This window comes from Marmota flaviventris, chromosome 4 (assembly GCF_047511675.1).
Source record: "Marmota flaviventris isolate mMarFla1 chromosome 4, mMarFla1.hap1, whole genome shotgun sequence".
NCBI lineage: Eukaryota > Metazoa > Chordata > Mammalia > Rodentia > Sciuridae > Marmota > Marmota flaviventris.
This window is the reverse complement of record NC_092501.1, coordinates 53543177-53555696: the sequence shown is the minus strand read 5'-3', so window position 1 is coordinate 53555696 and position 12520 is coordinate 53543177. Positions and strand designations below refer to the sequence as shown.

The 12520-nt window shown below is 59.4% G+C and overlaps 1 protein-coding gene across 1 annotated transcript in view; it reads left to right on the top strand.

The window, feature by feature from the left end:
• The first annotated feature begins 458 nt into the window (after positions 1 to 458).
• The window catches only part of Col13a1 (collagen type XIII alpha 1 chain), a 144608-nt gene continuing 132546 nt past the window's right edge, over positions 459 to 12520 (top strand). Inside the window, exon 1 of the mRNA XM_071610721.1 lies at positions 459 to 752. Coding sequence (XP_071466822.1) covers positions 459 to 752 — 294 coding nt within the window. The remainder of the gene's footprint in view (positions 753 to 12520) is intronic.

Below are 12520 nucleotides of genomic sequence, written 5' to 3'. Positions count from 1 at the left end.
CCCAGCGCTCCTCGGCAGCGGCCACGACCCACCTCTGCCCATGGGGCCCTCCATGTGCGCCCCTGCACCCGGGGACTGAAACTGGCTCTCCCGGGAGAGGCAAGACATCCAGAAGGACCGACAGCCCGGCACCAGCTGGAGGACTCTGCAGACTCTTGAAGGGAAAGACAGGCGGGGGGCCGGCCAGATTGCCCTCACTTTCCTGGACTTGGAGCGTTCTTCCAAATAACTTTTTTCCTCACTTTGGTGTACCCCGATTACCGCTGGTTGTGATTTTCGGCTTTCCGCCTCCTACTGCTAATTTTTCCGTCCTCTTTGCCGGAAGCAAAGGAAAGGGACGATTTCCAGCAACACAAGCCCTTTCCCCCTGCCCCACAGTTTGGATCGCGCCTTTCGGCAGCGGGTCTTACTTTTATTTATTCTATTTATTTATTTATTGGTTCTCAAGACGCGAGGGGATGGTAGCGGAGCGAGCCCGCAAAGCGGCCACCGCCGCTGCCCGCGGCCCCGGGGAGCTGGGCGCTCCCGGGACTGTGGTGCTGGCGGCGGCGCGAGCCGAGCGCTGCGCGCGGCTGCCCAGCCCAGGGTCGTGCGGGTTGCTGGCGCTGACCCTCTGCTCGCTGGCGCTCAGCCTGCTCGCCCACTTTCGGACCGCGGAGCTACAGGCCCGGATGCTGCGCTTGGAAGCAGAGCGAGGGGAGCAGCAAATGGAGACGGCTATTTTGGGACGAGTCAACCAACTGCTGGACGAGGTCTGTGCTCTTTGTTGCTGGCTTTTATCCCTCCCCGCGGCGCCCCCCTGCGCAGGCTCCAAACTGTCCACCAGCCAGTGCCGGTGGGTGCTCACCCTCCGCGCCGCCGGGTGCGCCCTGGGCTAGCGCGACTTGTCCGCGGGAGGGGTGGGGGCACACGGCGACGCCATCTGGCCAGGGACCCGGAGAACCTGGTCGGCGTGGGCTCGATCCCGGCTCCGCTCTCAGCAGGCGCCCCCCGTGTCTGGCCCTGGGCGCGCCAGGCAGGTGGAGAAAGGCAGGGCGCACGAAGGCGGGCCAGCTCCACTTCATCCTCCCGGACCCGCCGGGGTGATGTGCGAGGCCCCAACGCCCACGCGGAGGGTCGCATGCCAGGCGCGGCAGCCGGCTTAGGCTGTTGAGCCCCCGTGGTCTTCCCTCCACCCTACCAGGTTAGATGCTGCCTGTTTTATTGCCACAGTGGGAAGAGGGAGTGAGGAACTGAGTCATCCAAGGGTCTGCGGGGACCCGAGGGGACAGTACTCACCGGGTGGAGGGAGTTTGTGATCGTCCTTGCTCATTGGTCCGGCCTTGGGCCCTAGTGTGGGTCTCCTGGCTCTGCTGTGGTTGTGTATGAATTAGCCCCTATTGTCTTGTTTCTAAGCTGAGTTTCTTATGCAGGGCCTTTGGAATGGTCCCCAACTTTTTTTTCTACTGGGTAAATGATACTGAGCCCATTCCCCAAATTTCCCCGATCCAAGTAAACTAAAAGCTGATAGCGCCACTCAGCCATGGTACTCTTGGGAGTGCATGAAGAGGTGGTGCCTCCCCAGAAGGAGGGACAGGCCTTCCCCTTGGGCTTGCAGAGGAAAGTTTGGGCCTTGCTAGAATCTGGACATCAATGAGGATCCAGAGCCCTGCGGGAGGGAAGGACAGGCAGGTGAGGGCTGTAGTAGTCTGGAAAGTGGTCCTGGGACAGGGTGGCTGGCAGGTTTCCATGGGGAGAAGGGAGAGGAGGTCTGATCCCTAGTAGGCGGTGGTGTGGAACCGTGGAGAAAGAGCAGGGTGGTGGCATCTTGCCTCTCTTGGGTTTTTATTCCTGCTCTCCTACTTTGGAAGCTGTGCAACCTGAGACAAATTCGCTGACCTCTCTGAGCTTTCAGAATAGTGATGATGATGGCAGACCTCAGAGCCCGGCTCTAACAGTGGTGAATGCTGTGGCCATTCGATTCCCTACAACCTGGTTTCTTTTGGGGTTCCTTTGCCAGAGCAGTTCTCCAGGCTGGTCAGGTAGGGGGGGAGCCCTGAACTTCACTGGGCCAGAGCAGAAGGGCAGCCACAGGGCAGTGACTGGTGCTAGTCATGCCACCAGGACTGCTGCAGTCAGCTCATTCCCACGCCCTCCAGGCCCCAGGGAATCCAGAGGACTCAGTCAGGCTGCCCTGGGTCCCCTGCCCCCAGGCGGAGCAGCAGAAGCCAGTGGCCTTCACTGGTTGGTGAGTGTGCGAGGGGAGGGTGGAGCCAGTCGGTGCTGCCTCCAGGTATCCTGGGCCTGGCTGCCAGCAGCAGCATCTGGCCCTGGAGCTCTCACTTTTCCTCTCCGCCCTCTCCCTTCCCTGTCCCTCCCGCTGGTCACGGGAGCCCCAGCCCTTGGCAGCTCCTGCTTTCTCTGCTGAAGATGTAGCCCCACCAAGTCGCATGCTCTCCTCTCCGGGGTCTTGGGACTATGCCCACTCTTCCTCCCGGAGCACCTGCCCACCACCTCCCGATCTCATCTGCAGAGCTGAGAGTCACCCAGAGATCATCTAGAGTGACCCCTGCTTTACTGATGGAAAAACTGAGACCCAGAGAAGGGCAGTAGGTGGCTCAGGGTCACACGGTGAGATCCGGGACTCCCATCCAGATGCAAAGGGTTCTTTGGTGTCCTGGCAGCTTCCTGAGAGCCAGCTGGGGGTCGGGCACTGGGGGAGACTCCCTCTGCCTCTTAAACTCAGTGGTAAATGGGACCCAAAGAGAAAGCGGGCAGTGAGCTCGTCATGTAGAAAATAATGAAAGAGGGGGACTGGGCACTGTGTTCCACGCAACGCCATCTGATGCTGGTGGCGGTTATGGTGGGCTTCCGGGGGAAGTGATTTGGGAGTGAAGATCTGAAGGGTGAAGAGAAGTTTGCCAGGGGAAGAGGGCGAGTGTGTGGGCTTGTGCTAAGGGGCCAAGCGGCCCGCTTCCGGAGGCTGGAGCCAGAGAGCAGGGTTTTCCTGGGGACACTAAAGAAACTCCAGGCCCCACGGGCTGGGAGGGCAGGAGAGAGACAGGTGCCTGGGTGAAGAGGACCCTGGAGCAGAGCTGCTAAAGGGCAGCGGGGGCCCCTGCTGGGCTTCTGTCCCTGGAATGACAGCAGAGGGGTTAAGCCAACAGGGTGCTACCGCAGGCAGAGGGGACTGTGACCTGGAGTGGAGTGGAAACAGGGTCCCAGGGAGTGCCTGGGCGGGGTGGCTGCCGTGGTGGGATCTGGTTCTGTAAGAGAAGGTGCTGGAAGCCAAGGAATAGAGCTGTCCTGTGGGTGAAGGCCTGGCCTGTGGGGAGGGTGGCTAAGTCTAGGGCTTCTGAAGGGCCACACGAGGGTCACGTGGTCCCATACAGTAACCACTAGTCACATTAAAATTAAAGAAAAGTCCGATTTTCATTTCCAGTCACACCAGCTCCCCTTTGAGGGTCAGAAGCTGCAGCAGCGCAGCAGGGTCACGGCGCCTGCGCACGCGGGTGAGCTTAAGGACCAAGAACAGGGTTCTAGCCTGGCCCTGGCCCTAGCCGAGCCAGGCCACCCCAACTGACCCTTTAGGTTTCTCTTCTGTAAAAAGCAGGCCCTGCCCGCTCCCGGGATTGCTGAAAGGACCTCAGGAGATGGCAGCTGGGAGCGCACACGGAAAAGTGCCACCAGCAAGAGCTAGCAGGAGGAAATGCGTGCACCTGTGTGTGGCCCGGGCCTGGGGCAGGTGGCCTCAGGGACACTGCCCTGAGGTCCTGAGCCACTCACTGAAGGAGGGTAGAGGGCCTCAGGAGGGACACCCTGGTGAGGCCAGGCCTGCGCAGTGGCCTGGAGGCCGGGGGGGGGGGGGAGCTGGAGGCCTGGCCAGTCTGGGGGGCCCCGTAGGAGAGGAGCCGAGGCAGAAGTGAGGGACGGGGGAGCTGGAAGTGTAGATTCCAGACGGGGCCCCAACTCTCCCCGCCAGCCCTCTCTCCTGGTCGGGGAGCCTTAACGAGCCCTCCAGCTGCCTGTTATTTGATTTGCTTGCTGTGAAGAAAGAAAGTGGAATGTCCCAAATGGAGAAAATCAGTTGACACCTAGGACTGGGCAGCGGGTGAGCAGCGAGAGGAGGAGGGACAGGACTTGAAACCAGCCAGATCCGTGTGGAAGGGCCTGGGGGCGTGGGGGACAGTCTGGGCAGTGACCTCCAAGGTCAGTTTTAAGGGCTATCGGGCAAGATTCCCATCCCTATAACAACAGTGGCAATTAGATGCCCTGGTGTCCCAGGGTGGGCCGTTCAGGGCCGATGCGAGGCTGTTACCAGGACAGCTCTTTCCACCCTCGAAGCTTCCAGAAGGATGGCCGCTCTCCTTAGCCACTGTACGGTTAAGAAGACCCACGTCACCGCCACCACACTGTTGGTGAGTCCTTCCTACAGGCGTTGAGGATCCCCTGGGAGAAAAAATGGCCAGAACTTCCAGGCTAAAATGTTGAGGCCCCGGGGCCCTAAAAATAACCACGGTGATAGGAATGTCGTATAGTCACAGCAAGGGCACAGGGGCCTCTTTCGGGTCCTTTTCCAAAGAAGAATTTAGGAGAGCAGTCAGTGGCTTGCCGGGCTCTGGATGAGGTTCCCCAGGATTGAAATGGTGGGATGAAGATGGGCACAGGGTGGCTTGCGCAGTGTCTTTGGTGGGAGAACCACAGCCAGCTGGACCTCAGGAAGTGGACAGACCCTAGATCCAGGCACCCTCAAGTGCAGCCCAGCACACCACTGTGGCAGTCCCCAGTCGGGTCCTCCTTCACTCTATGGCTAGGAAAGAAAAGATCCAAAGGATGCATGGGCTGGCTTCAGAGGAACGGGGAGTCAGAGCCAGCCGGCAGTGGACCGGGAGCCTTTCTCCTTTCCAATTAACTCAGGGACCAATACATGGCGAGTGTACCCTGCTCCCCATTCCAGGGCCCTCAGCAGACATTGCTAATCAATTGCAGCACACTCTCCCCGCCAGGCTCACCGGCAGCCCCAGAATCCTGCTGGACCCCATGCTCCTGGAAGCCACTTCTAACTAGGGGGCAAGTTGGTGTTCAGCTCATGATGATTCTAAGTATTTTTGTTTTTCCAAATACAAAGCACACTTGCGATGGGTAAAGTCGTGGAGAATCCTTACAGCCTTGTGGCTTCTTCAGAGACCTTAAAAAAAAATAGCAGGTAACTCCAAACCAGACGGAGGACCTCACTATGTAGCCGGAGGTGGGGACAAAAGCAAAGTTCCATCTATTACAATCAGATCACTCCCAGGAAGGTGTCTTTCCCCTTATTCTGAATCATCCTAGATTTGACCCAAGGCCTCCCTGGAAAAAGCCTTCTCAAACTACCCCATCCCAGCACAGCTCTCTCCCTGCTCCCACTTCCTGTGGCTCTTCCTGGCTGACATTTAACTCCCAGAAGGAGCTCAGTGCTCTTGGCTTCCCCGCCCAGACCCATGGCAGACATTACTAATCGCTGCACGCACTGTCTCACTGAACCTAAATGGGCTTCAGGATCCTTCCCACACTGGGCGCCAGGCTGCCACCCTGGACCCACTGCAGTCAACGAGCAAGGTAAAGTCTGCTGCCACCCACGGCTCAGCCCCAGCCCCACTGTGCCTTTAATGTCTCATCTCTCCATGTGGTCATATGCAATCCGATGACAGAGACAGGGACTCAGTAAGACTCTCTGGGTCTTATTGAGCCTAGCCCAGGACTCTGCAGGTAGGATGCAGACCTCACCAATTAGCCAAGTGAAGGCCACTTCAGTTTCTGTTGATGGAGGCCACAGAAGGCTTGGTGGCCAGCTGTGCCCCCCTTGTCCTCAGTCCGGGACCCAGCTCTGGGCTCAGCATTAGTTCGGGGGCAGTGTCACCTGGAAGGGAGGTTTCCCAGCAGCAAGCAGTCAGCCGGTGACATGACTAACTCCTCCAAGTCAGGGCAGCTGCCTGGTCCTGGTAGGGAGAGGGGTGGCTCTGTGCATCCACCTGGATCAACCGCTGGGGCACTGTCCCCGCCCGTCCCTACTCCCGAGGTCTGAGCCGCTTCTTCCCCTGCCCAGGCCGCCTGGCACAGCTTCCTTTTTCTCTTGGCAGAGGGCGGGGGCAGAGCAGTGCAGCAGGCCAGTGTGCGGCCTTTGACACCATGTGGACCTCTGCAGAGAGCTGTGGGACTTGAGCCTCAGCATGCTGGTGACCTCATCCTCCTCACAAATCATTGAGGGCATCTGTGTTCACCTGTGACCCTTTCCACCTCACTCATCACCAGAGAGGATGAGACGGGGCAGCTCTGGGTCCTCAGCTTTTATTCATAGCTAATATTTACTGAGCACTTACTATGTACCAGGCACTAGTCAAATGGGTCCACAAAACCCTCACTATGATCCTATCAGAGGTTACTTTTTATTTATTTATTTTTTAACTTTTCCCTTTTTACAGAAAAGAAACTGAAGGCCCAGGGAGGTTAAGTAACTTTCTCAAGGTCACACAGCTAGTGAGCAGTAGAGACAGGCCTTGAATCCAGGCCGTGTGGCCCCAAAGTTGGCATTCTGAGCCACCAGCATAGCCTTGTCTGCATGAAGTCGTGCACTCCTGTGACTTCAGAGGCTGATCTGGTCAGCCAGGGTCTCAGAACCGTTCTGCCACATCTGCCTCCCACGGAGGTGGCATTTACTGAACTGACTGGGCATGGGACCTGCACCACCACCTTTGTCGTGAGAATAACCCTGATGATGTCATTCATGTCATCCGGCCCTGGTGAAGGACCGCCGTAGAGTCCTTGTCAGCCCTGGTGTGTGGCTACTGGGGCTTCCAGGAAGGGACGGGCCTGTGACTGTCTCTTGGCTGATGGGAAGCTGCGCCCGGCACTGTGTGGCCCTGGGCAGAGCGTCTGGAGGAGCTGCAGCCCCGGGTCTCTCTGCTTGCCTGAGCCTGACTTTCCTCCTTCCTCTGTCACCTTCTCCTTCTTCCTGGGTAATGTCTGTCTGTCTGTCTGATCAGTTGCTCAAAGGCCCCCTTTTAGAAATGAGATGGGGTTCAAAGTTCTGAGGCAACTGGACATTTCAAGTGACTCTCCTTCCTTCTCCTCGTCTCCAGACATCCGCAGGGGCTGCACCTGGACCAGCCACCGCTGCCTGCCACCTCCCCACCACCTGAGTGGGGCCCTGGGGGTCACACTCCGCGGGCATTGTGCTCTGTCGCTGGCGTTGGGCGCCCTGTGCCAGAGTTTGTGTGTGGCCTGGTGCCCGGAGCATCCTGTGCAGTGTCACCCAAACCCCTCTTGGGGTCCCCTGGTGCTTGAGGGCCCAGGAGTGGCAGCAATGGGGGTCGCAGTGAGAAGTCGGGGGTCCTAGCGCGCGCTAAGCAGTCTGGAAGGCTGGAGGGTTCAAGACGGGCGAGCAGTAGGGTCTTCCCTGAATTGTTTCCCAGAAAAACGGAGCCGAGGAGGTCTGCCACTTGGAAGAGAGGTTTCTAGAAGGCCTAGGAAGTTCTTCTGCCACCTCTTTTTTTTTTTTCTTCCTTCCTGGTGCTGGGATGAAGCACGTGCCAGGCCAGTGCCCTGCCTGAGCCCCAGCCCAGCCCTCCTCCTGTGGCTCTTGGCTCCTGGGCCTCCGGCTCCCCTGGGTGTCATCCGGGCCCCAGCAGCAGCACCCCACAGGGACCCTCCAGCCTCCCACGCAGCCAGTGCCGCCGTTGCCCTCGGGGTGGGGTGTCACTGCAGCAAGCTGGTGGCTGAGGGCTAAGGGAGCAGCTGCTGGTGGCCGGTGCTCCCCTGGTCCTTCCAGAGGGGTGGAGCTGGCCGTCCAAGAGTCTGCGTGTGACACCTAAGGGACACTGGGCTCCTGTCACCCAGCGTGGAGGCTATTGTGGGTTTTCCCAAGCACCACGTGGCCGAGTCTGCGTGGGCCTCGCTGGCCCTTCTCCTGGCCTCACCCCCACCAGCCTCCTGGGCCTCTGGTCGACTCCCATCGCCCCTGCCTGGGTCCTTGCTCTGAGCGCGGCTCTGGTGCTTCCTCTGGGCAGGTCCTCCCGCCCCCACCGGGCGTCCCCCAGGGGCCTCTCTGTTCTTTAGGGTGCGCGAGTGGCCTGGCTGCCCCCCAGCTGTCCTGGGGGCTTCTGCCATCCAGGAGACTCTGCGCCCACAGCCACCTGTCAAACTGCAGGGGTCCCGAGAAGGCACTTCTTCTGCATTGGGTCATGCCCCGACAGGGTGGCCTGTAGGGCAGGCCAGGTAGAGAGACCTTTAGTGACAGGGACACAGGAAGGGCATGGGGTTAAAAGAGGCTCCTCATGTCCCTCCCCCTGGGCTGGCACCTGAAGTTTCCTGGGCATGAGGGGCGGCTTAGTGACATGGGACATCACCTGCCACTCCAGCCTCTCCCCATTTTATAAAGTCAGAGTGTCGGGAGGAAGGGGCTGCGGGAGTCACACCCCCTCGGTGACGTGGGGATCACTACTCGTGCTCCTGACCATCTCCTCGGAGCCCAGACCCTCTCCACAGCCACCCTCCACACCTCCCGCAGGTCTTGACAGCACCTCGAACTCAACGCTTCTGAACTGAGCAGAAGTCCAGCCTCCCCGCCGTCCCCCAGGGTCAGCGGGGCCCTCAGCCCTGCCGGGTCGACCATGCCCTCTCAGCCTCTTCCCTCCATCACTGTCTGTCCCTCCTGGCTCCAGCCACCCCCTCGCCTCCACCCACTCTGTCCCGGCCCTTTTATCATCCGCACAGCAGCCGCCCGATCACATACATCCTCTCCCTGGTTAAATCTCTGCAGTAACTACCAATCGCTCTCAGGTCAGAGGCAAATCTTCCCAGCCTTGCCCCCCTGTCCAGCCTCCTGACTCGCCTGCTCTTGCTTTCAGAGCCCAGCCGTATGGCTGTGTGCACTCATGGCTGGGGCCACAGCCTCTGGAGTCAGTTTGTTGGGTTCAAATCTAGCTCTGCTAATTGCTGGCTGTGTGACCTTGAGCAAGTTGTTCAACCTCTCTGTGCCTTGAATGATCTCTATGTAAAATTAGGAGTGATGCTAATGAGAGTGTCTCTCCCTATAAGGGTTGTTTTTAGAATTAAGTTAAACATAAAGTGCTTTGAGCGGCGCCTAGTACTCTGGTAATAGATATTTTAATCTCCTTGAATGAGCCAAGCTCCAGCTGTCACAGACACACAATGAGGGCGTGGGCTCTGAGCCAGGCTTCCTGGGTTCAAATCCTGCCCCTGGCCCTCCTGGCTGCATGCCATCTTGCAGGCTGCTGCCCCTCTCTCCTCCTCAGTTTCCTGGCTCATAAAGTGGGTTGCCGTCGGCACAGAATGAGCGAATGTCAGCACGAGGCTTGCCTGGCTCCTAAGAAATGCATTATTATGCAAGTTTGAGGCCTTCCCTGTCCCCTCAGCTGGCTGGCGGCTGTGTGTCCCCGGCTCAGCTCCCACTTCCTCATGATGAGCCCAACCAGTCCATGACTGGTCCCCAGCCACTCTCCCCCTCGGTCACATCCCTGGTGACTGTGGCTGCCTCCCCTCCATGTGCGTGGTCCTGGACAGCTCTCCCGAGCTCCCTGAGGACAGGCCATGCCTCCTCAGCTCAGACGCACGGTCCCCAGGGAGGAGGCTCCAGCCTCTGCCCAGGACTCTCACCCGAGCCCCTCCCACTCTGTGGTCAGAGTCCCGGCCTCATCCTGCACAGGCCCAGAGGGGAGCCCTGACCCCCGAGACCCGGGGGGTCCTGCGCCCCATGCAGAGCTGGCTCCCACCCACAGCCAGCTGCAGGGCTCAGCTCCTTGATCCCCAGAAGCAGCAGCATGGCCTTGGGTCAGCAGAAAGGAAGGACTTTCGCATCCGAAGGCCGGAAAACTGGAGGCCCGAGCCTTCTTTCTCTAGCTTTCTGAACTCACTGGAGCTTGGGTTGGTTTGTCTGTGGTTCCGATGGAACCCAGTTGGCGGCACCCTGTGGCATCCGGCGGACCCCTGGCCCCTGTTTCATGGCCCTGTGATCAAGAGCCAAGGCCATGGCACAAAGAAGGCTGAGGAGGGAAGGAGACAGCTCCCGGCACCCGGCCCGAGGGACAGGGCGGGTCCTCCGGGTGGGCGCGGGTTGGATGCCCAGTTTCCTCTGCTTTGATTTGGCCCTGCCGGCCGCCTGTGCCCGAGGGCATGGGGTGGCACATGGCCTGCCCCGTCACAAACCTGTCCTGTGGGATCAGCCCGCTTCTGCGGTCCCTGGGGTCCAGCCTTCAGCCTAAGGAGCCAGCACCGAGCAGCCAGGTCCCTCACGGGAAGGCTCCTGTCACCACTCAGCCCCATCCCGCTGAGCCCCACCCAAAGCCCACCTCCTCCTGGGACCACAGGGGCCAGGCCTGGAAGTCGGGTGTGGTTCTAGAGTGGATCAGGGACACCCGACCCGGCCTCGTCCTCAAAGGGCCAGTGGGGGCTCCAGCTCGCAACCGTCCTGCTGACGACAGGGCCCTGGAGGCGGCGGAGCACTGTCCACTGTCGGGATGAGGTGCCTGCGGGCACTGGGCCTCATCTGCCGCGGCCACGTCCACGGGCACCTCCTCTTTCAGCATCTGGTCCTCAGGGTCCTTCCTGCACCATCCTCGCTCACCTCCTCTTGGGGGAAGTGGGTGACCTGACCACTGTGATGGGGCCAGGCCAGTGGGGGGAGGGCAGGAAAGCCGGCCTGGCAGCAGCCCCAGACAGAAGTGGCCTTTGCCTGGCCATGAGAGCACGCGCAGCTCCACGGCCTCACTCCTGCGCTCGGCTCCCCTTCGCGGCTTCTCTGCCCGCCTTACCCCTGTGGCCAATGTTACCCCCACTGCAGGGGCGAGGAAATCGAGGTCGGGGTTAGATCTCTTGCTTACTATATGGGGACGAGACCCCAAGACCCACACGGCCAAGCTCCGTCATAGATAGTGATGCTTCCTTGGCATTTGGAGTTCACCCCAAACTGAGTCCCAAGGGCAGGTGGCTTCTCGTAGAATTCGCACTCTAACACTAAATTAATTATCAAGGGGCTGTGGCTCCGTGGTAGAGCGCTTGCCATGTTGCACAAGGCTCTGGATCCAATCCCCAGTGCTCCAAAACCAAGCAGACCACGAAGTTAGTTTCTTTTTAAAAAAATTAATGAAGGCCGGGCACGGTGGTGCACACCTGTAATCCCAGCAGCTCCAGAGGCTGAGGCAGGAGGATCGCAGGTTCAAAGCCAGCCTCAGCAACTTAAGGAGACCCTAAGCAACCTAGCAAGACCCTGTCTCTAGATGAAATATAAAAAGGATTGGAGATGTCGGTGGTTAACCGCCTCTGGGTTCAATCCCTTGAACAACAACAACAAAAAAATTAATTGACTCTTTTCCAACGCACTTAGCGCAGTGCCTGGCTCTGTGCTCCGTGGGGAGCTATGTTACTATTCACGTGTTCCAGCTCCCACCACAGGCACAGGACTGTGTCATCTCATTCAGTCTACACAGCAGCACTGTGGGAAGTGGCAGGGGCAATACCCCACGTGGTGGGGCCCTCGTCCATGCAACTGGGCCAAAGGCCACAGGGTAGAGTGCAGAGTCCCGGGCCTCTCTCTGGACCCCCTCCCTACCCTGACTGGGACCCACCAGGCATGACAGAGGCCGGGGCCAGGTCCCTTTAAGAGCCCTCTGCTGGGGCCTGGGAGGGAGTGGCCCCTGGCGGGGCTGGGCCAGCTGCATTCTGTGGGCCAGGAGAGGCCGCCTGGCATTTCCCGCTTTGATACTGATACAGGCATCTTAATAGCTGCGCGTCAGGCGGGTGTGTTTCAGCTCGGGCCACACAGGGCATTCCAGGAGGCCCCGGCCACCAGCAGGGGTGAAGCAGGAAGGCGTCTCAGGCCTGGTGGCGGGGGTCCCCCCAGGGCCCCAGAAAGCGTCCCACCCAGCCCTGAGCTCACCTGGGGATTCTCACCTGGGTCTCAAACTCAGATGCCTGAGGCGCGAGCTGGCGTCCTAAACAGGTAACTCTGGCCATACAGGAGTGCCACTGTGACCTGGATGGCACAGACACGTACGGGCGGGGGGGGGGGAGGCGGCCACCACGCAGTGCCACCTGCTCAGAGCATGGCCCACATCCGCCTGCTGCCAGACCCTCCCGCTGTACAAGACGGGAAATCAGAACTTAACAGGACCGCTCCTGGTTTGTAAACCACCAGCACTTCCTGAGCACCTACTGTGTGCCAGGCCCTGTTCTAGACACCAGGGATGTGCTAGTGAATGAAACAGAACAACACCCACAGCCTGTGGAGTTGACCTTCTCATGGGGGAGAGAGGCTGTAAGCAACATAAACAACCAAAGCAAAAGAATCGAATTCCTAAGGAGGAGATGCAAGAGGGAGGGGATAGGAAGCTCACGGGGTAGTAAAAGCAAAGAAGCCCTCATTAGGAGCACACAGGTGGACAGCTAGGAAAAAGCATCCCAGAGACACCGGTAAGTGCAAAGGCCCTGAGGCAGGAGAAGGCTGTGTGGAGTAAGAGGCCTGTGTGATCACCTGGCTGCCGGTGTT